At 52.5% G+C, this 22,233-nt stretch overlaps 2 protein-coding genes and 1 long non-coding RNA gene across 4 annotated transcripts in view; 1 reads left to right on the top strand and 2 right to left on the bottom strand.

Annotated features, from left to right (window-relative positions):
• Positions 1 to 19,263, bottom strand: part of LSP1 (lymphocyte specific protein 1) — a 47,642-nt gene extending 28,379 nt beyond the window's left edge. Inside the window, exon 1 of one of the 2 annotated variants that reach the window (XM_005486559.4) lies at positions 18,953 to 19,263. In XM_005486559.4, coding sequence (XP_005486616.1) covers positions 18,953 to 19,032 — 80 coding nt within the window. In that variant the 5' untranslated portion in view covers positions 19,033 to 19,263. Of the gene's footprint in view, positions 1 to 7,241; positions 7,431 to 18,952 lie in introns of those variants that run through there. The other variant, XM_074543311.1, reaches the window with a different exon arrangement.
• LOC102071403 (uncharacterized) lies at positions 6,176 to 8,668 on the top strand. The gene is made up of 3 exons (XR_271025.4): positions 6,176 to 6,948; positions 7,728 to 7,852; positions 8,576 to 8,668. It is a non-coding gene; the product is annotated as an uncharacterized LOC102071403 (long non-coding RNA).
• A 496-nt stretch (positions 19,264 to 19,759) lies between the features above and the next one.
• Positions 19,760 to 21,688, bottom strand: TNNI2 (troponin I2, fast skeletal type). Its single transcript, XM_005486558.4, has 5 exons — positions 21,530 to 21,688; positions 21,119 to 21,247; positions 20,642 to 20,731; positions 20,334 to 20,510; positions 19,760 to 20,023 (listed from the first exon to the last, which is right to left on the bottom strand). The coding sequence occupies exons 2-5, from the start codon at positions 21,239 to 21,241 to the stop codon at positions 19,925 to 19,927; spliced, it is 489 nt and encodes a 162-aa protein (XP_005486615.2). The 5' UTR covers positions 21,242 to 21,247; positions 21,530 to 21,688; the 3' UTR covers positions 19,760 to 19,924.
• Positions 21,689 to 22,233: the final 545 nt, after the last annotated feature.

The following is a 22,233-nucleotide window of genomic DNA, read 5'->3' as shown; positions in this document are numbered from 1 at the left end:
GATAACACATCCGTGCAGAACATGGCCTAGGAGCATCAGCAAGTTCCTCTGCTGCTGAGCAGAGCTGCCAGGCTTTATTTCATATTGCATTTATCACACGTTTAGAAAGGGCCCTGACTGCTGGCAGGAGACGTGCAGCTCACCCTGTCACACGAAAGGGAGGAGGACACCCTCCAAAGGCTACAACTCTCTCACCCACTTGACCTTCTGCCAACAAATTAATCACTTATTAGTGGCATATAATGGTTCTGTGTGACTGAGTCAAGTATTCTGAAATACAGATAAAGCCTCCACTCATGTCACTCAGGACCACTGGTGTCAGGCCACCACAGAAGTCATGGGTTTCCATGCCTTAGGAGTAACGTGGCTGGATAGCAAAGATTACAGCTGGGTCATCATCCCTCTGAATAAGGAACAGCGTGAGGATAGCAGTACAATACAGGGAGACTGAGAAAAGAAATAAAATCAAGGATTATTATGTCACATCCTGAAGTGTGTTTCAGCCTCGCCTTGGGAGAGTTATTCTAGCTCTGAAACAGCAGTGTGTCAGTCAAAGGGAGCCAGAGATACTCCACAAGCCTCTCCCTCCCATACATTCATGTAATTCCTCGGCTGCATTGCTCCGTTCAGAGCCCAGGCTACAGAGTTTGAACAAGAAGGGGGGCAGGGGGAGAGGAAAAAATGCATCCATGTGCTTCACCCTCAGCCTTGTTCTCATACCAAGCTTCCCCACCCCACACGTAGCTGTGCAGTCTTGGCCACGTCTCCCCATTTCTCCTATAAATCACAGGTCACCTCCAGGATGTGAACAGCAGGATAGAGCTGCTTCACACCCAGGAGCGGCCACAGAGCCCATCTCCACCTCCTGCTAGAACGAGGGCTGTGGAGAGGCAGCACATATGGGGTGATAAGGACACATCAAGGCAGCTGAACAGAACATGATACATCCCAAACTTTCATCCAGCAGAAATAGAAGGAAAACCACATTTAGCATCACAGTCCTGTCTCCCTTTCAAAAATAAAAGAACCTCTTCTTTTTTTAAACAGATTTTGGATTTTCTCTCCACAACACATCCCTTTTTTGCCCTGAGAAGGATGTGCAGATGTACAGCCACGCATGCATGTGCCACATATAAAACTCTGCCTAGTTTAGCCCTCATTAAATCCCCTGCAAAGATTGACCTGTCATTGTGGCATGACAGGCAGGGAAAGCCCCAGGATGGTAATTTACTGCTTCCACAAGCAAAACAAGACACACTTGAGAAGGCTGGTGGCAAATGGCAGGAGCAGACCCTGGAGGAGGGTTGAAAGCAGGGCTGGTCCTTCATCATGAGCGTCCTCTGTCCCCTCCTGCTGCTCCGAGGACTGTGGCTCCAACAAGGTGCATGGAATGCTCCATGCTTCCAGACAGCATAGGTGATGCACAACCCCTCACAGAGGCACCAGGCAACCAGGGGGAACAACTGTTTCTTTTTATTATTATTGATTTTAATCACGGCAGACAGAACCCAAACGAATCGCCTCCAAGATGATGAATTGCACCCTCAGGACCGCGGGTCCTTAGCACACAGATAGGCTGGTGCAGTCATGTATCAGCATCACCGGCCAGGAATTTGGCCGGGGGAGGAAAGGGCTGGAGCCCGAGCCCTCCCAGCCCTGCACTGCATTCAGTAGGTGTGAGAAACCAGTGCTGGGTACGACCTCAAACCACGGCCCTTTCTCACGGTCTCTCCATCTCAGCCCGAAGGTTCAAGAAATTTGAGGGTTTTTTCTACAGGGCAGGAAGTCTGGCCTCTGTTTTTGCAAGGGAGAAGCATGTCAGAGGAGAAAACAGACTTGCTGAAGAGATGCTGACTGCCTTGCCCTGCTTTTGTATTTTATCTTTCTCCTCCTTAAGAGGGAAGCAAGACTCCACAGGCTCCCTGCCTCGGCTACAGTCAGCCAGCATCCTTCTTGACACACTCCTGCTGGAGAACAAGTCTGAGCCTAGAAAGGCGAGCAGTTGCCTCATCCCTGCTGCTTCAAGCCGGGATTAGGAGCAGGATTTGTATCAGCATGGTGTTTTCATAGCACAGCTGGCTGGGCCCTCCCTTGGCAGCCCCGGGGCGAGGCGGTGTCTGTCCCCACTGTCCCCAGCAGCAGGAGGCAGTTTGCAGTCTGAGCAGGGACTGGAGGCCGTGAGAACGCTGCTGCTCCATCCCTGGAACAGCTGAGATCTCCTCCTCCATGGCCATCACTGAGAGCTGTGCTGCAGCAGGAACCAGAGCAGCAGCAAGCCTTCGCTCCCTGCTGCGCCAGGACAGAGCATCTTCATGAGGAAAAGAGTCTTTGCCCCAAAATACTGATCCCAAAATCCCGTGTTTGAGGGCATGGCACCCCAGCTTCTTGCTGAGGCACTTGGCAGCCCCAGCTGCCCTTTGCCCAGCACAGAGCTGAGGGATGGTCCTGATGCCATTTGATGCTCCATCGGAAGAGTTAGAAATGGAGGGAGAAGGAGAAATAAAAAAAATCTGGAAGCTGAAAATTAGATTTTAGACACCATCCCAGCTGGTGTCTCAGGCCTCAGCTTCTCCAACCAGTGCCCCTTCTAGCTGAGCCATGCTCAGACACACATGGTGGTCCTTCTCCACACCATCAGAGGATGCCAATGACCTGTGGTTGCAGCCCTGATGGGCTCAAAGGCTCACTACAGCTTCCCAAAATTTCCATGGGCTCAAAGTTCAGGCCCTGAACATCCAATTACTTGAGAGCAGGTAAAAATCTGGGTCAGGCCAGGCTAAAGGCAAACAAAACCCATGCACTGGTTTCTGGGAAAGGTCAATGGTAGATGGAGTTCTGACAAAACAAACCCCAGGGCTGGAAAAAATCTGGGAATGGATCCACAGAGTGCTCAGAGGGGACAGATGAGCTGCTTCAGCTGGAGAGAAAGGATGAGCTGTTATCCTTGGGGTGAAAGCTGAGGGTGGGCACCCCACAAGGCACCCAGGGAGGGACCTACCCACCACACACTGGCTTAGCCCTTACCCTCACCCTGCCCCACAGCTCAGCTGGGCTGCAAATCCCCACGCTCCTCCTGGATGCAGAATATGGTGGCATCACCCTGCAAGCAGCTGGCACCACCGAAGGCACCCTGGGATGTGCAAATCCCCCAGGTATGCCATCAGTCAGGCCCAAAGGGCTCTCCTGGATGCTCCTCCCTGCCAGCAGCCTCTACTCATGTCTCCCTTTCCATCTGCCCTCCACTTGTGGGGTCCACAAAGGTGCCCATCTGTTCTGCCCTGGCCATGCCAATAGGGCACAGAGGGATAAAAAATGAATGGCACTAATAAAAACACCAAAATAGGGAAGATTCAAGAAGGGAAGCACCACAGGCTCCTTATGACACATTGAGGCAGCATGGCAAAGCATGAATCACACTGATGAAGGCCCTGTGTCCCCTGGTGTCCCTACACAGGTATCTCTCCCTTCTCTTCCCACACAATTTCTCTAATGGCTAATTCCTACACGGATCAGTTTCCTCATCTTCCCCTACAGAGCTGCCCCACTTCTCCACAGCAAGAATTCCTTGCTCCCTACACCTCTCTGGGAGCCAGGGAGCCGAAGCAAAGCGGTGCTGCAGTAGCCCCTGGAGGCAGGAGCTATCTCCCAGGCAACAAACTGTGCCCAGACCATGTCCTGGCATCGACCACTCCCTCCCCCACCCCACAAAAAATGTTCTTCCCCTTCAAAGCTCCATCCAGCCCTCCCAAGTGCTTCCAGCTCCTTGTTCCCAGCTCAGCACTCAGGAGGTCAAGACAAAAATACTGGAGTAGCATCTTCCCTGCTGAGACACATCCTGGCAAGCTTTGGGAAACGTCGAATGCAGGCAGAGAGGAAAGCGTCCTGCAGAGCTGGGCAGAGCCCCCATATCCTGATCAAACTAAATATCACACTCATGACACGCACCAAAATCCAAGTTCAGGGAATTTTAAAGCTACCATAGTGCTGAGGAACTCTATGCATCACCAAGAGCATTGCTTGGAAATGCAGTAATGTGTTGTAAGGAGAAAGAAAGAGCCCTGCAGCACCTCATTGGTGCCAGGACATGAGTGCTGGAGGTGGCAAGCATCTCATCACACACAGCAGGCCAAAACACAGCACTGTGCAAGATTCATTTCAGATCTCACATTCTGGCTTCCGATGTTAATGACTCCACAGAAGATAACAAAGCAAAATCGACATGACAGGTGCTGGATCCCTATCTTATTTACAGGAATTCATTAGAAGGATAAGGAGAAAGAGATCGTGATAACAAGATAAAGTGGCTCATGTTTGGAGAGGACTTTAAAAAAACACAAAGCCTTGTGGGCGTGTGAGGGATCATTGCTGTAAGCGTGCTACAAAGGGAGAAATATTTCCCCAGTGATGTCCTGATAGAGAAACTATGCTGGACAAGGGGAGTGCCTGGGCACACGGGCCAAAGCAGGGAAGGTAGATAGCCCTGCAATTGCCCATTCTTCTCATACCTTTCCCAGGCAATTACTCAGCCACTCTGCAGTTGCAAGGCCTCACCCTGGGCCCTTTTCAGCCTCCAGCTTTTCAGATGTCAATGGAACATCCCTGCCTGCACCTTCTGCAGAGCCCCTGAGGAAGAAGGAGGGCTCATTTTTCCAGCCCACCTCCTGGCTGGGCAAGGTGAAAGATGTTTCCTTGAGCCCTGGCTCAGTGCTTCAGCCTCCAGGTGTCTCCAACGTGTCCTGGTGATCCCAAGCACACCAAACCACACCAGAGCACCACATGCATTAAGCCTGTCAGCAGTCAGTGGAAAAGCCATTTATTGCAAATCTGACTCCTGGGACTGATATGCAGGTGATGCTTCACCCATGGGCCCCTTTGTCTGAAAGGGGTTTTGTTTTAAGCACAAGGCAGGATGCTTAAAGCATTGGGACTCAGCTCTTCAAACCCAAATCCACAAGACTTACACTGGTTTCAGCTCAGGAACCCTTAACCCAGCTGCTGGGCAGCTGGCCAGCAGCTCCTGCAGCTGAGCAATGCTCAGAGAAGGTAATTCCCTGGTTATCCCTGCTGTTGCCGTGCAGCAGGAGCAGCCAGGTAAATCCTGACACCACAGCGATCCCCCCAGGGCTCGTGGCTATGGCTCTGAGCTGCTGTTCTCACTGTGTGCTCCAGCTCTCCAAAGCACTCGGACACCCCAGAGGAGCCCAGCACTACACAGTGTAACCACTCTGCTGCAGTCACCTAGGGACAGAAAAAAGCAGAGCACAGCAATCTTGACAGCAACATATCTTCAAGGCAGGAGCCTCCAGCCATTCACTAAAGGAGCTCCTTCCTTCCTGCAGCCAAGCGGGCAGGACTTGCAGAGCCAGCCCCACAGCTGATCTCTGGAACTCCAGGAGAAACTGCTCCAGGAGAAAAATACAGCTGCAAAATGGGCTATGGTGTGTATGGAGCAGACCCTGCCTGCTCCACTGCTGAATCCTGTGAGCATAAGTGAGGCTTTTTGTGTGCAAACCATGGAAATCCCTCACAACCCACTCCACGCCTCATCTGTAAGCAGGACTGGGAAACACAGCCACAAAGCTAAACCTCAATCAATTAAGTGTAATAACCCTACTCAGGAAACATGTCACCTTGTAAAAAAGTCCCTGTGAGTCTCTGGGACACCAAAAGTCCCTTATCCAAAGCAGGAGGAACTTGGAAATGTCACTCAGCACAGGAAAACACCCCTGGTTTAGGCTGTGCTGAGGACAGTCCTTTGGACACCCCTTTTCTCTGAATGAAACACATGTGCTTCCCCTTGCTCCCCCCCATCTGTCACCCTGCACAATAAATTGCTACCCAGCTGTAAGCAGGCGATCCCCACCCCAGTTCATTTCCCTGGCCCTCCTCAGTATCAGCTGGCCCCAAATCTGAGCCCATCCCTGCTTTTGCACACCCCAGAGGTTTCCCTACCCCTCGCAAGCTGGTGACAAAGCCCTGCTCTGAAACCAGGGGTGTGTAACTCAGATCCCATCCCCTGGGCTGAGACCAGGGAATGGGTCCAACAGGCCAAACAAAAGATGAACCTAGAGAAGTCAGCTTCTCCTGCCCATTTTCCACCCCAGGGGCCTGTGCAACCAGTGGGAGCTTCCCTGCCAACTTCCCTGGGTCCAGAAGGGCAGGAAGTGGCCGGGACTGGGTGGGCTGTAGGTGCCCATTTACCTTCCAAGGCAAGAAACTTAATGGGAGATGAGGATTAGAGGCATCATTGCCAGTCGAGGAGATCCCAAACTGACTGGAGAATGCCAGGTGAAATACACCCCACCGTGACATCCTCCACCTCCCAGAGGGAGACCAACGCTCACAGTGAGCACAAGGGAGCCAAGAGGCACCCAAGACACAGAATGTGAGTCCAGCACTGCCTGATCCCACCTCTCACCCATCCATCTGCCCAGCTAAACGTGAAAAGGTGGGAATTGCCTCTCTTCAGCCCAGTCAGGGCCATCAGAGCGGCACACCACCATCATCCAGAGGTGGATCCCAGAGAACCACGGAGGGAAGCAGCGATTCCAGCCCCCGGGGAAGAGCACAGTGACCGCATGGCAGGGAATCTCAAAGCCAGCAGACAATGTAGCCGTCCTCCCGGGCTCAGCGCCGCTGACAAACGGGAAAAGCCCAAGTGAGCCATCCACCTCCCTGCCCTGGCAATTATACTCCGAGAGAAAGGTTCAAAGCACTATTGTGATCAATTAAATCGAAAAAAGAGCGGTGTCAGCTCGCAGCCCTGGGAGGATCCAGCCCTGTACTGATCTCTGAATTAAAAACGAGCATCACAGCGTGCACAGCGTACAGTTCCTGCGGGGAAAAAAGGAAAACCCTTTTTCTAGGCAGAAGCGTTCAGCACTCGGGAGACACAAAAAGCCACGTACTGAGACATGCCTCGCAGGGAGAGGGGAAGCGGCGGCTCAGGTGAGTGTCACAGTACAGTTGTGCTCAGTTATTTCAGTCGGGAGCTCCTGGAAAAGCCATCAGTAAGTTCAAATCTGCTTTTCTCATACAGCTTTAGGGGAGGAGAGGGAGGGTTATCTATTATCCTTCCTTCCAATGCATGGGGTCTGCTGTAAAACCAGGGTAAGGAGGAAATCCCGCCGATCTAAAGGGACCCGAGGATGGTCGGTGTGGAGGACGCTCCCTTTCCCCACCGCGCCCCTGGGCACATCCCGCGGGAGCCGGAGCGGGTGCCCGGGCAGGTGTGCGCTCACCTGATTAGGTTCTGCAGGCCCTGCTTGCTGGAGTTGCGCCGGAGGATCGCGCTGGTCATGGTGGCGGCGCACGGCGGGCAGGGTCCCGCTGCCGCCCCCTCCCCTCCCCGCCCCGCGCAGCAGGAGCCGCAGAGCCGCCGGCACTGCGCGCTCCGCGGCCCCTCGCCGCCTCCAGGAAGTTCTGCAGCTGGTTTCCTTTTGTTTCTGCTCGCCCCCCCTGCTCCACACCCCCGGCTTGCCTCCTCCACCTCTCTACCTCCTCCTCCCCCTCCGCCTCGTGGAAGCGCCACGGGAGAATCTCTGGGGGCGCAGCACAAAGCCCGGCGCTCCCCGCTCCCCTGACAGGGGATTCTCTCCTGCCTTTAACTCCGCTCTCCCTCCTTCATCTTCTCCAGCCCCCTCCTCTCCCCCGCCCTTTCTTCTTTTTCTTTTTTTTCCCCTTCTGTTTTTTCGCACCTTTACCACTGTTTTTCTGATTACACAAAGCACCTAGGGAGCAGACATCCAGGTCGGCAACTTGCTCTCGACGGGCTGTAAATCACTCCTGCTCCATTCACAGCAGAAGTCTTGCGTGAAGGTCTCGCCTCCACACAGTCCCTGCACGTCCGAAGGTGAGCCAAGAGTCACATTAACACGAAAGGGGCTTAGCACTGGGAAATGCCACACCAGAGGAAAACGTTCTCCTGGGATGGAGATAGCAGCAAGAATTTGGGGGAAGCCACAGAGCTGCAGCCTCAGGCAGGCAAGCAGCCTACACCCTGCTTCTGCTCTCAAACATTGCCCCTCACCAAGTCACCAAGTCACCCGTGCCTCAGTTTTCCCAGCCATCAAATCGGGCAAGAGGCAAAAAAAATTCAGCTCAATCTGGCTTGTCTCCATGAAACACTGATATTTCAGGAGATAAAAGACGTGCAAGAGCATTTGATGAAGGACTAAGATTGTCACCTGCTAAAACAAAATGCCCATCTGCCACACATTCAGATGGTTGTTCTTCATGCTGCCTCCTCATGGCAGGAAAAAACAGCACGTCCTTCTGCCTAAACTGCATCTCCTGGTCCATGTGTGCTTTTTGGGTGAAAAGAGAACTTCTACTGTGCCAAACCAACAGGTGCCTGGACTTGCACCTAGCAAGTTCCAGCCCTGCCTTATACTTGAACATCATGGTGCTCATGGCATGGCCTGCCCGTGTTCCCCAAGGAAAGTGGGAATATTCCTCTGTCTGTCTGCAAAATGGGAGCAGTTATGATGGAATCACTCTGCTGAGACCCTCACCTGCCTTCTGCTTTCAGTCCCTCTCATCTAATTTACACCTTTCCTTTCGATCTCTCCTGCAGCAATGTTTCTTGACTCCTGGTAAGCTGAAATTGGGAAGTTGCCCATGAAATACACCAAGAAATCTCAATAAAAAAGGAAGTACCTGCCCTCCCTTCCACTGTCTCTTCATTTCAAAACAGCTTGGGTTTTTTTCCCCTGCAGGTATTTAGTAAGCATCACCTAAGTGATTATGAACAACAAAATCCACAAAGCGCAGACATTGATGCTGTCCTCACTCTGTGGGCTGCTCAGATGATATCACACTGCATATTTTTCTTTCTAAATTCAGTGAGAAGATGCAAGAGATCCACCACAAAAGTTCTCTTGCTAAAAAAAAGCTTGTCCCAGTCCTGCAAGTGCTTGCAGGAGTAATTAGGTTTAAGCATGTGAACACTGACTTCACCACAATTGGCCAGAGTTGAAATGAAGTGTGCACCTACAGGGTTTTCGTTTTGGAGAGAATCAGCCCAAACCTGCCAGTGACTCCCATGGTCCGAGCCAGGCAAGGAGGAGCTTGAAGGAGCCCTGGCAGGCAGAGATGTAGCTCAGCAGCAGCTGGGGCTTGAATGAAATCACTGCAAGCATTCCTCATTCAGGCAGAGATGCCAGGCAATCCTCAGGGAGCCGAGGAGGGGCAAGGAAGGATGCAGTCACCAGCAGAAGGCAGGAGCCTCCCGGAGGTACCAGCACACTGCTACCTATGGGAGGTGAAGGTCTCTGTGTAAATGGGCAGAGGAAAAGCTGTTAATTCCCCCAGCAAGACAGCCTTGGCTCCATGCTGGGTTTGACTCCCGGAGGATGCCAGCATGAGCTCCTTGTCTTGAAAGCACTTGGCAGACTTCCACCCCAGTTCCAGGACTGGCTGCCTCTCAGAGATGGGGCTTTCAATGAACAGGGCTGACAGAAACCATGCTTGAATGATGAAATGCAGGACTGGGGAGAGGTCACGACATTAGCTCTTACTGGTCTAAGGTGCTAAGATAATTTGGAAACACCAGAAGTGAGGCAGTGAGGAAGGGGGTCCTTAACTGCAACAGGGAGCAGGCTGAGCTCTGTGTTGCTCCCAGGGAGAGAAATTCCTGGTACTGAACTCTGCCTGGAAAAATATTTCATGGTGGCTGGGCCACTCGACCTCTGGAGAAGGCTTCCTGCCCTTCTCCTGGCTTTCATCTTTGAGAAAGATATTAAATATGGCAAGAAAACTCATCCTTCCTCCAGCATCAGCGGGGTCCTGCAGGACCACAGGGGGAAGATAGCAGGGCAGGACCCACAGCTTGCAAGAAGGGGAATGGACAGAGTCACCATCCCCATCTGTGTGGGGCAGGGAGCATTTAAAATCAAAAGCACAAAGGACATGCCCACAGAGGAAGAGCAGTGCAGGAGAGGCCCCACACCACTGCCTTGGAGTGCAGAGGCACCTTGGGCCCCTCTCCTCTCCTGCCCCTCACTGCCACGTGCATCACTGTGAGTCACACCATGTGTCCAGCAGCAGCAAGGTCAGCATCAGTCCCACAGCTGCTTGGATCCTTTCACAGAAACAAACCCCCTGCTCCCACCAGGAAGTGGGTAGGAGTACAGTGGACACAGGAAGAAAAAAAAAAGAAGAATTAATTCATCTGTTATTTTTTGGCACAGTTTAAGCTGGGAGAACCACCATAAATCTCTGCAGCAAAACACCAGCCCAGCAGAGGAACTGGAGCAGCCAGGAGCACGTTGTGTGGCACTGGAGTTCCCCAAAGCTCTTCCCAGCAGCAGGGAAGGCAGAGAAGGTGAAATGCTGTGAGAGAGAGTGGGTCTGCCTCTGTCCCTGTGGGAAGGAGGGCTGGAGTCCCAGAGAGACAGGGCTGCACCAGTTCCCGTTAATTACACAATCCTTCTGCTATGTAGCACTAGTTGCAAAATCAGTTGAAGGCTCACACATGGTCAAGGGAAAGGAAAAAAAGAAACAAAAATACCCTAGTCCTGCTAAATACAGCTCAAGCATTTCTCTCCAATACTGCTGGGATGTCAGCCACTGTCAGCACCAAAGCAGAGTCACTGCAAGGGCCAGTCCTTTACAAGTGCCACCATCTGCCAGCGTGGTTCCCAGAGGCCCATGCCTGCATGGCAGTGGTGGGATCCCACCCCAGAAGATGTTCTCACAGGGACAGCCTCACATCTCCAGCAAGGACTAAGAGCCCTATCTCGGACCCTGTGCCTCCACCAGCAGCCCCTAGGACAATGGAATATCTGGTTTTCCTTTTAAATGATGCATCTTTCCCTCTGCCACTATCCCACAGCTCTCCCCCTATCATGACATCCCAGCAGCCTCTCCTCACCAGGCACATGCATCCACCACTTGGAAACCAGCCTGGCAGCTGGCAGCATTTGCCCAGCTGGAGCCCCGGTTGAGGGGAAAGGGCACCCCACTGGAACCTCAGCTGCACAGATGGTGTGGTTTACATGTTGGCTGCAGGGTAGGGTTTGCCCACCTCTCCTTCACCCTGAACTCCCACTTAACCCACTCCACCTAACTCTGCCAGCACTCACTTTCAGGCAGCCAAATACAGAGACCAAGAGAGGCAAAGAAGAGATAATGCTGAGGAGACAGCAGGCCCAGCAGCCAAAAGCAGCACATTGTCTCCTTCCCCCCAGAGCAGCTCTTTGCAAGCACCACAGTGTGCTGCCAGCAGGGCAGGGCGCCCCACCTCTGCAATCAGCTCAGGGCACAGGGCAAGGAGTCCAGTGCCGGGGTGCTCCCCTGCAAGCCTTCCTCTGTCCTGGCATGAGTCGGGAGAGGGGATCCCCAAGGCAATGCACGACCCCACGGGTTCAGGGAGGGGGTGCTGTAGGCAGGAGCCAGCTCTGTTGGCTCAGAGTTGTTGCCAGGCCGATGTGCTCAGAGGAGCACCATGAGAAACATGTATAATTGTGGGTCTAAACAGCCAACAAACACTGTGTCATACTAAGTGAAATATTTGGCATGGGATCAGTGATGACTCTCTTCCTCTGATATCCAAAGAGGCAGAAAGGAGAGGGAATCAGAAGCTGGATCTAGAAGGAGCATTCTTCTTCCTCTACCCCACTGCCACCTCTGACCCTCACACAGAATGGAAAATGGACACTCTCTGGGAAGCCTCAGGGGTGCATCCATAAACCTAAAATCACTAGGTTCCATCATGGAGTTTGCTTCATTATCAGTGAGAGGGAAAGATGCAAGTTCACAAGCCTTGTGAGAGAAGATGCTTTTGCTCCAGGGGTGACACACACAAGGACAAAGGATGGATTTTAAAAGCAGGGGAAGGAGAGAAGCATTACCAGGGCAGCCCAGCCCAGTTAAAGGAGATCTGGGCTCCTGGTGCACCAAGGGCTGGGCAAACAGCAAGAGACCACCTGAGCCACTGCAGTGAGCCACCATCCAGGTTTCCCAGAGCAGGGCCAAGGCCAAGAGACTGAGCCAAGCCCCGCAGGAGTGCAGCTGGTCCAGCATGTTGAGCCAGCACCATTAATGGTACTGTGCACTGCTGTCTATATAATGTGTTAAATCAACAAAGCCATTGGGAAAGAGACAGGAAGACAAAACAATGGCTGCAGATAAGACACTACCATCCCACACAGGAGGGTCATTACAGGACAAGAGGAGAACTACTGGCCCTGAGGAGGCAGGCTCCATCTCTTAGGGATGCTTGTCTACCGCAAGGCCAAGAAGCAGGACAAAGGACTCCAGCCAGGATGGATAAGCTACAGGCAGCTGCTGCCAAGAGGTTGTCTTCCCCGAGCAGACACTGTAAGAAAAATCTTCAAAAGGCCTTTATATAGCATCACATTGCTTTGTCACGAGTCTCTGCTCACCAAGGTTTAGAAAGCTGCTGAATGAATTTGAATTTTGAATGCCTATTTAAAATAAATGGAGTGGTCTTTGCTTTCATTAGGTGGATTAGATGGCACTGGGCATCTGAAGACACCTTCAGACACCTCCCAGGCTGGGTATGAGAGGTGCACTGCCAGTAACAGAGGCACCACCTTCCTTCACCAGGTGGCACCTGTGTGACACGTTTGAGCAGTGCCCAAAGCCGTGCAGCAGGGTTTGTGGATGGGCCTGTAGGTGAGTTCCCCGGCACCACTGCAGCCCTGTGTCCAGCCCTGCTGCTCAGCTGACCACACAGCTTTGAAGAAGTAAAATACAGCTTCTGCCCAATATAAACTTATTAGCTCATCTGCAGCTGGCTCCAGGCTCTGATGCAGCACTGTGTTGTGCAACACAAGCAGTTTTAGCAAGCATTAATCTCCGCCTCATGCTGCTGGGCTGTCACTCCAGCTGGGGTCAGGGGACACTAAATAGATAAGAAGGAACTCCCAAGCACCATCAGACAGTTTCTTCACCACTCACTTCAAGTTGCTCCTTGTCCCAGGGAAAGGCATCTAAGATCAGCTTGCCCGTATCCATCCATGCTTCCCTCTCTAAGCTGGGCAAAAGACAGGAGCTGTTTGGAAAGGGCTCCCAAATGCATCACCATGTATTCAGACTGCTTGAGGACACATGGCTCTATCGAGGGGGAATAGTCATTAAAGCTCCAAAGTCAGACCCAAAAAAAGGCTGGGAGGAGCCTTTCTGCACAAAGGGCAGCTAATGCTGTATGCAGGAAGGTGGCAGCTGGAGTGCAGAAGCAGCAGAGACAAATGCCACCCCCAGGAAGAGGTGCCACCAGAGCAGGGGGGCACAACCTGAGTATCACAGTAGTCTGCCCTTTAAGACAGCTCAGCTTGGGCACAATGCTGCCAGCTCCTGGTATGGGAAGCAATGTGGCAACTGCAAGGAGGCACTTATTTCAAAAGGAAGTTATTATTGTCATCAATTTTATTGGGAGAGAACTCTGCCCCTCCTAAATAGCTGGCAGCCGTGATTGTTTGGGGTCTGTCAATAATTCTGAGTTTGTCAATGCTAATGGCTCCAAAGCAAGCTTGCACTGGAAAGGAAACTGCTTCTGCAGCAGAAAAGCACAAGCATGCACAAGCACAGGAGAAGAGATCATATTTTCCAAGCTATCTGGCAAGGACTAGATAAAAGGCACTGCACAAACTCTCTAGTCAGCTGCAGCAAGCAACAGATACCTAGAGCTGGGAGAGAGGGCTTCCTTGGTAATGCAGAATGAATCCCTAGCAAAAAAAAAAAATCTGGTTTCAAAATAAGCACGTAAGCAAAAGAACCAAAGAGCTCCAGCTGATGCAAACTGGCAGAGCTTTCTCTATAGCAGGCACAGGGATGGGCTGACATACACTGGCAAAAGCCTTTGGGCCTACATGTCTGTGCAATAGCAGGAGAAATCCCAATGAACTGAGCTCCAGCTAATCTCAGTCTTGCACTTCTCAGATCAATTGCTTGCAGGTTGCCCCAAGTTGTCAGACCACTGGATGGAAGTCACCAATTAAGCCAACAGAAGCCCACTGACTGCCATTCCCATTCATTAATAAACCCAGCTGGGTTTGCTCCTGCATCTTCCTCTTTATCCAGGCATTTCTTGGACAGTTACCAGAGGCACCAGGCTGCTGGGCACCACCACTGCTCATGTGAGACAGGCTGAACCCGAGTAGCTCCTGGGTTTGACACTCCCGTGTGTGACTGAATGTGGAGCTCTGCTGCCAGCCCCAGCAGCCCACCCCAGGAGGGACTCACTTAAAGTAGCAAATAACAGAAGATGTTTTGTCCTGCCTTGCTGCCAGTGATCCTGCAGGGGATGGGGGCTGCAGGAGTGGAGCCCCTAGAAAGGCACTGGAGACCTGCCTGTGAGAAAGACAACTCTGAGTGCCAAAACCTGGGATTAAGACACTTCAAAGGCTGCCTCACACATCTGGTGTGTGTTAGGATGGATGCACTGGCAAGGAAAGCATCCATGGGCTCCAAGTGGGGCTGCTTAACCCACTCGTGACTGAGCCTCTGTGGAACATGGGGACAGGCTGTGAGACACCTGGGCCAGCCTCAGCAGAGCTGGGCTCCAGTCTCACTAGTGCTCTGTGCTTCCAAGCTGATTCTGGGACATCAGGGAGTGATTCAGGTGCCTGAACACAGCTGTCAAGTGTGGGGTGCCTTGGGTTACCTAAGACAGCTGCCAAGGCCTGGCAGATGGCACACAGGTCCGGTAGGAAACCACCTCCTCTGGGTACCAAACCCACAGTGGGCAAGTTCTACACCAGGGCATCCCTTGCCCTTCCCGAGCATCTCAACCTCAGCTGTGTGGCCTTGCAGCAGAGATAACCTGTCCTCTATCCCTGAGGCAGTAGCCACAGCACACCCACCATGGTGACACCCTGACCTTGGCTGGGCACTGTGGGTGCTCCTCTGGCACTGATCATGCCAAATTCATGTCTGCAGGACAGCTGCTTTCCCAGAGTGTGCAGCACCTCCTAGGACATATATTTTGGCCCATACCAGATGGCCATGATCCAGAACACGACCTGGGTAAAGAGGCCTGAGCCCCTACCACACACCCCTGTGTCTTCCTTTCATTGATGTGCATCCCCAAGGCCGCTCCCCACGAAGGCTTTGGAACAGAACCACACCATGAAGATCCATTCCCCATGCATTTGGCTTCCAAGGATGCCAAAGCACCCCTCAGTAATCCCAAAGACAGCCTGATCAGGAGTTTATTGGACTCCTAAAGAGAAGAGGAAGTGCAGCTACAGGAGGTCAGGCTGCTGTGCAGGCTGGGGGAGCAGAGCCCTCCCTCAGCTGTTCCAGGTGAGCAGGCTCCATCCCTCCCAGGCAGGTGTGCACAGCTGGGCTGTTCCAGGAGGGCAGCAGGGGGAGGATGCAGTGAGAGCCCCAAATCCTTGTGGTATTGCCTCTGAGCCCCTGAGCACCACTGCAGGTTTGCAGTCGCTCACAGCCAGACTACAGTCTCAGGAGCCTGGTGGTCATACCAATGCCTCCTGGAGCCTGAGCAACAACTTTGTTTGGGTCAGGACTCCCACCTCCCTCAAAGGAAAAGCTGCTCCCAACAAAAACATGGCACTGAGGGGGTCTTGGAGCACCTCCCGTGGCCAAGGTGGTGTGGCCAGATGTGAGTCAGTGTCCTGACAGAGGCAGCAGCCAGGCTGGATGAGTGGCTAGCTGGGAGCAAGCCCAGCTCTGAAGAGAGCACCAGGGCAGCAAGGAGTCAGCTCAGCCCCCAGGCAGACCCCCCAGTTGGGCACGTGGGTCACAGGGTGACAGATGCAGAGGGGGATGAAGGCAGAGCATCAGTCAGGGCTGGATTAGCAAGGTCAGTGAAGGTCAGAGCAGAGGGGCCCAGGATCCCCAGGGCATACCAAGGTTAAGCATTTCCCTGCTGCACAGCCAGCCCCTCCAGTTATCACAGGGTTTTCAGATTTGGGGAAAAGCCCTAAACCCTCTGAAGTTCACCTTACAAAATCCAGGGGCAAGGGATTCCCACCAGCTTCAGAGCCAGACTTCACACCAAGAGTTTTATAAAAGCCAGCCTTTCAGCCAGCAGAGAGTGTTCTCTGGTTTAAAAAGAAAAGTGCAATTCAAATGAAGGCTGCTGGGCAATCCCCTGCTTTAACACACACTCCTCCAAACCCATAGCTTTACATAGCAAAATAAGCCTGGAGGCAAGGCGAGGCAAGCCAGGCTTAATTTATTTTTTTTCCTCAAGGAGAAAAGGACAGTGAAGGCACCTGATACCTCCTATAATTAGAGACAGTTCTTTATCCCTAATGCCACTGCCAGACCACCTATATCCAATTTGGAAACCAGAAGTATAACCCAGCTTCATTAAATAATCCATCTGGTCCTCCCCTGTTAATTTCCCTACTATTTTTCCACTTTAATGAGCCCAGCTGGGTCAAACTGTGAGCAGTTACTCCTGAGCAGGGATCAGCCATCCCTCCATTCCACCCCCAAGGAATCTGGTGCACTGAGGGGTCCAAAAACTCTCCAAGTATCAGTTTTCCCAAACAACCTCCTTCCAACCATGGGTATACTTAGCAACAGCAGTCATTTCAGCAGAGACCCTTGAGACTCCTCCAAGGATCTGGAGAATTCAAGACAGCTGGGGATGGTGGTGGCAAGGAAAAGCCTGGGGCTTGCTGGCACAGCAGAGCCTCTCCCCAGGCAGTGACCATACATGGGCTGCCTGCCCTGCAGCTCACGGGTAGGGAAGCCCCAGGAGGACAGAAACAGGGGAATTTGGGAAAGGCCAGGTCCAATCTGCCTCCCAGGTGCAGATATCCTGCAGAGCACAGCCCAGGGGACGTGCCTGGCCAGGGGTGTAGGAACTGAGGGCGGGAGTTACCTGAAGCCTCTGTAGAGAGCTCTGAGTAACAGACCCTGTGCATACTGGGCTCCCAAGCCCTCCCCATCAAGGCAGGACAACCCAAGCAGCCATCTCTCCAGAGCTCCCCCCAGCTTCTCACTTGTTTGGGAAGGCTCACGCCACAGCAGTTCCCCACACAGCAATTCCAGTTCATGGAAGAGAGCATAACACCAGTCTGGAGTAAGCAGAGCTACACCAGCATCAGCAGGACTTTGCCAGTATGTCTCAATTTGTATGAGGAAACAGAGTAGGCTGTGTTCAAATTAATATTTATGGGACATTTTCTAATGCATGCTCCTATATACACTGGGCACAGTTAAATAGACAATGAACATTGTCTACAGAAACACATCACCAGTATTTTTCTCCTGACATCTCCCACTGTGCATTACACCCAGGAGCCTTGGGATTTGCTTTCTGGGCAGCTCCATCACAAGATTGGTTGCTCTGACATCCATCATGATTTAGGCTGTCCTTAGAGCCTTGTCCTGCCTCCATCCATCCCTGGGTCAGCTCAAAAAGAGCTTTTTCATCAAGGAGAGGAGATCAGGGAGATAAGCTAGCCACAGGGTGAGAAAAGGTAGACCCAAACAGCAAATAAACACTTCCTTCCTCCATTTTGGGAGTAGAAATAACCAGAGTCTAGCAAGTGTTTAAACAGTACAAGGAAAAGCAGGAGAAGTTTAGAGGCGCACATGAAATGATTATACAAATTGTAAGGGAAAGTAATTCTTCACTTTTTTGAAACAAAGAGGAACTCATTTCTGCTCACTATTTTTGCCATCCATTTTCATATTTCATTAAGATTCTAAAACACAGTTAGAGAGGAAAGGATGTGCCACCCTGCTGTCAGCGTTCACACTCTTTTTAAACAAGGCTGTGAGGGTCTGCGTGCCACAGAACAGACTCCCCCAAACAGCCTTTTATTTAGCTGAAGCTCCAGCAGGAAACAGAAAGGGGAACAAGCTGAGCCAGCCCCACCAGCAGACCCCAGTGGTGGCCCTGCACACACCAGAGTAGCTGCACTCACTGCAGCAGGAGGGGGGCAGGACGGTTTGCTTGCCCTGGGCCACGCACAGCACCTGCTCCTCGCTGCTGCAGGGTGAGCAGAGCCAGGCAGGAGCAGGGCTGGGAATCACATCCATCCCGGTGCTGAGGAAACCCCTGTGCCCCCCCAGCAGCCAAGGCTTCCCCTTTGTTTCAGCAGCCACTCATGTACAGAGCCTTCCAGCACCTTTTGAAGCTTCCAGTCAAATCTTCAGCCCAGGCTAATTGCTGTCAGGTGTCAGCCGAAGCACTTACTGCAGCCACTGATGACAGCAGATGACACACCTTTCTCCTCTCATTGTCACTCAAGGGCCTTTTTTCCCATCAACATTAGCTGTGCCAGCTCTCAGAAGCCTTGGGGAGAAATGCTAATGTGAGCTTTGAAGCTGGAGGTGAAAAATCAGGCAACCTCCTAAGCTCCCTGGATGCTCAGCCTGAATCCAGTCCAAATCTGAGCACTTCTGGGTGATGCACTTTGGCCAAGCTTATCTATTTGCAGATGGTCTTCTTTTAGCCCTCATGGAAAGCTGTCTGTATTCAAGTGAAGAGACCCCAAATTTTACAGTCTCTCCTGATAAAGCAATAAAGCAGAGCAGAGGCACAGGGAGATATATAATTTTACAGCAGCCAGCCTGAAACATTGCCAGGTTAATTCGGCTGGAGACATAGGGGATGCAGCAAGAAATCAGATGTGCCCAGCAAGGAGAGAAGGCAGCTGATCTCCACATCAGAGAGGTCTTACAGATGGGGCTGATTTAGGCAGCAGAGCAGCTCCAGGTCATCAGACCTCTCACTTGAGGTTTCCTGCTTCTAGAGCTGGGGTTCCCACTCCATCAAATCCTTCCCAAGGGCTTTGAAGTTCAAAGGGGGTGAGACCTTTAGGAAATCTAAGTCCCATCCTAGCTGGAGAAGCTTCTCAAAAGCCTGATGGAATATCTGACCCATTCCAGCCTCATGGATCGTCATTGCCCTGGCTGCACATCCTCCTTTCCCTCCATGCCCCCCCAGCTTCCCAGCATCCTGGGACTGGAAGGCAGCCGTGGTGTCCCCAAGCCTCACCTCTCTTTCTCCTCAGGGGATTCATCTCCCACTTGGGTCACTCCTTCTGCACCCTCCTGGCACCCCTCCGAGTCTGACATCTTCTCCCCTGGTTGGCACAGCACCCCACAGACAGCTCCAGCACCAGGGTGCTGCCACTGTTTCGCTTTCCTGTGCTCAGCAGAAGTGAGCTGTGCCGGAAACTTCTTGGGCTGAGGCTTTGGGGGGGATGGGAGAGGGCAGAAGGAAGGTAATTTTGGGGCTTTGTTCTGTTCTCTTTCAAAAACCACTGAGACTGATTTAAGATTTTACTTGTCGGCAGCTAAAAATTTGGAAGTCCTGAGCTAACCCAAAAGAAAAGTGGGTGGCATGGACGTCCCCACCATGGCAGGGAAAGGAGTGACCCACTGCCCCCCAGCTCCCCATGCCACTCTGGTGACAGCCACCATCTCTAAACCACAGCACCCTATCCTGTACCAGCCCCAGGGTGCTGCTGCAGGTGCTGCCAAGGCTCTCCTGACTTTGCACCTCTCTAATCCCACCAGAGCCAAAGGGTCTGCTTCTGCCCTGCAGATGCCACCCCTCTCCCCGCTTCTCAGCTGATGCCATCATGGGCTGAGGCTCTGCAACACCTCCTGGGGTGTTTCTTTGTCTCTTCACCACTGGGGAAGGGCATGAGCATCTGCAGCTTTGGACGGGGACCAACAGCAGAGAGGTCCCCCATGTCCTCAGCACAGCCCCTGCCAAAGCCTCCCCGTCCCACCAGGACTGCCACACTGAAGCAGTCTCTGCTGGTACCATGGCATGAATCAGGGTCTGGCCACCCAGGCAGGTAACACCCACCTCTCCCACCAAAGCTTTATTTACATCACTGCTTGCATGATGCAGCTCTTTGCAAAACTAGAGAGAAATGGGCACCCAGTCAGTGCCCTTGAGCCCAGCAGGGCAGTGGGGACAGCAGGGAGAGGAGGACAGCTGTGGAGACACAGGTGCTTAGGACTCGCCAGCCTCAAACATCTTCTTTCTGCCCTCCATGCCAGACTTCTCCTCAATGTTCTTCCTCCAGTCACCAACATCACGCAGATCCTTCTCCTGGGGGAGGGATGGTTGCATAGATGTGAATGGTGCCATGGTAAAAACCCACCCAGCCCCAGCCCCACACCAGTCCACCCATGGAAACCCCCATGTCAGCTAGAGGAGCCCAGTTCCACCCATGCTACACATCTTTTTAAACTGCACCCTCCTGTTTCAACATCATGGGTGACAGAGAAGGAAGCACTGAGCAGGAAGAAGAGCATTATGGAGAAAGTGTCATTCTCAACCCTGTCTGTCTTACAGGGAGGCGTGAGCCCTGAAGGGGGGGGCAACTCCTGTTAGGGAAGAAAGGGAGAGGGAAGGCTACCTTCTCAGTGTCCTCCTTCTTCACTTGCTTCAGGTTGGCCCGGAGGTCCATGCAGACCTTGTGCTTGGAGCCCAGCAGGGCGCGCAGCATGGCGTCAGCCGACATGCGCACCCTGCGCAGCGGCGGCCGCTTGAACTTGCCACGCAGGTCAAAGAGCTTCTGGCTCAGGTCTTCCAGCTGGGGGGGATGAAATGAGGGGGGGTAGAGAGAGAGGGGTTTGGGTTTAATGAGATGGACCCAAGCAGTGCAGGGAGGCATGAGGAACAGGCTACAGACTCCCCAGAAGGATGGCTCCAGAGGAAACTCACCTCCTTTGTAGTCTTCTGTAGCTTCACCTCTGTGTCATACCTCTCCTCATCCACTGACTCTATCTTGGCATGAAGCTTTTTGCACAGCTCCTGGGAGGAAAGCAAAGAGGGATGTTGACTGCTAGGACCCACACATGATTCCTGTCTCCTGACCACTCTGGCTCTGAAAGCCCTCAGTCCAGAAGGCTATAGGGGATTGAAGTGAAGAGGGGCTTTTCAGCCAGCTTCTCATCTCCATGCTACTGGCTGCACAGAAATGCTGTCTCAACAAATCATTTAAAACACATCTTTCCTGCCAGCCAGACCCCTTTTGTTTGCAGAGAGACACCACCTGCCTCTCAAACCAGCTGCATGTTCATCTGGCTCCAGGGTAACAGAGGGTGAGGAGAGGATCAAGGCCAGTCTAGATCCACCAGGCTGACTGATGGAGTCAAATTTTTTCTGCTCCAGCACTGAAAGGGTTAAAGAAGCATGTACCTGCAGTTCCTGCATGGATCCTGGGAGTGACAAAGGAGGGCAATGTTCTGCCAGGTAGTTTTGCTTCTCCACTTCTTTAGCAGCTGCTTCCTTTTCTATTTCAGTGACAGCAAGCTGGAGCATAGCACTCTGGAAGGCAGCAGAGAAGTGTCAGGGCAGGGTGGAAGCAAGGAAGGAGGGTAGAGGGTCATCAGGGGAGTGGGAGTCCTGGTGGGGAGGGGAGTTCCCATAAATACCACCATTTCCAAGGAAGGGATAAGGTAGAGACACAGTGAGGAGTGGGGTGGGAGGCCCCTATGCTGTACATCGTGGCCTGCTCTGGCAGGGGGAGTGCCGAGAGCTGCTGGCTTGGGCTGGGAGGTGGAAGGTTGGGACACACATGCCACAGCCCCAGCAGTGCCACCCACGTACCTTCAGGTGCTGCCGACGGGCAGTGGCTGCCCTCCTCTTTTTCTGCAAGGGGAAGAAACAAGAGAAAAGAAGGTTATCAGGTGCCCATTCCCCTTTCCACTGCCCTTCCCCATGCAATGCCACACTCCACCAGGGACCTGCAGCCCTGCCAGGGAGATGGATCCATCTTGACACACAGTTTGTCCCCAAACCAGCAGCACTCCAGGAACAGGCTCCCTGCTGAACCCAGCTTTGCTAACCTCAGTTAGCTAAAACCCACAAAGTCCCAGAGAAAGAGATAACAAGGGTGATGAACGGGGAAATATATGTATAAAATATGGCTTCCAACTTGGCTTCTTGGGACTTTTAGCCTTTTCTCTAATTTCCTCTTCACTCAGATGTGTTTTACTTTTACAAAAGTAAAACTCATTAGCTCAAGCTAATGAGCCCATGTCCCTGGGCACACAGGAGCTGTGGGATGTCTTTCTGAGCACTCCAGGGCACATGTCCTTCTGACCCTCTGGTGACAAGGACAGCCAGGCAGGTGAAAACATGAAGGCTGTGTAATTTCCTGGAGCTGGAAAGACCAAGAGATGCTGAAGCAGAGGTTCATCACAGATGGAGGACAGACCCAACCACAGACTGCCCTTTTGTCCTTGCCATGCTGGACCAGCAGCCACAGGACTCCAATTTATAAAAAAACCCCACAACTTCTGCATTTCAGC

Source organism: Zonotrichia albicollis, chromosome 6, assembly GCF_047830755.1.
Source record: "Zonotrichia albicollis isolate bZonAlb1 chromosome 6, bZonAlb1.hap1, whole genome shotgun sequence".
NCBI classification, from domain to species: Eukaryota; Metazoa; Chordata; class Aves; order Passeriformes; family Passerellidae; genus Zonotrichia; species Zonotrichia albicollis.
The sequence above is the reverse complement of the archived record's forward strand: the minus strand, read 5'-3'. Positions and strand labels throughout refer to the sequence as shown.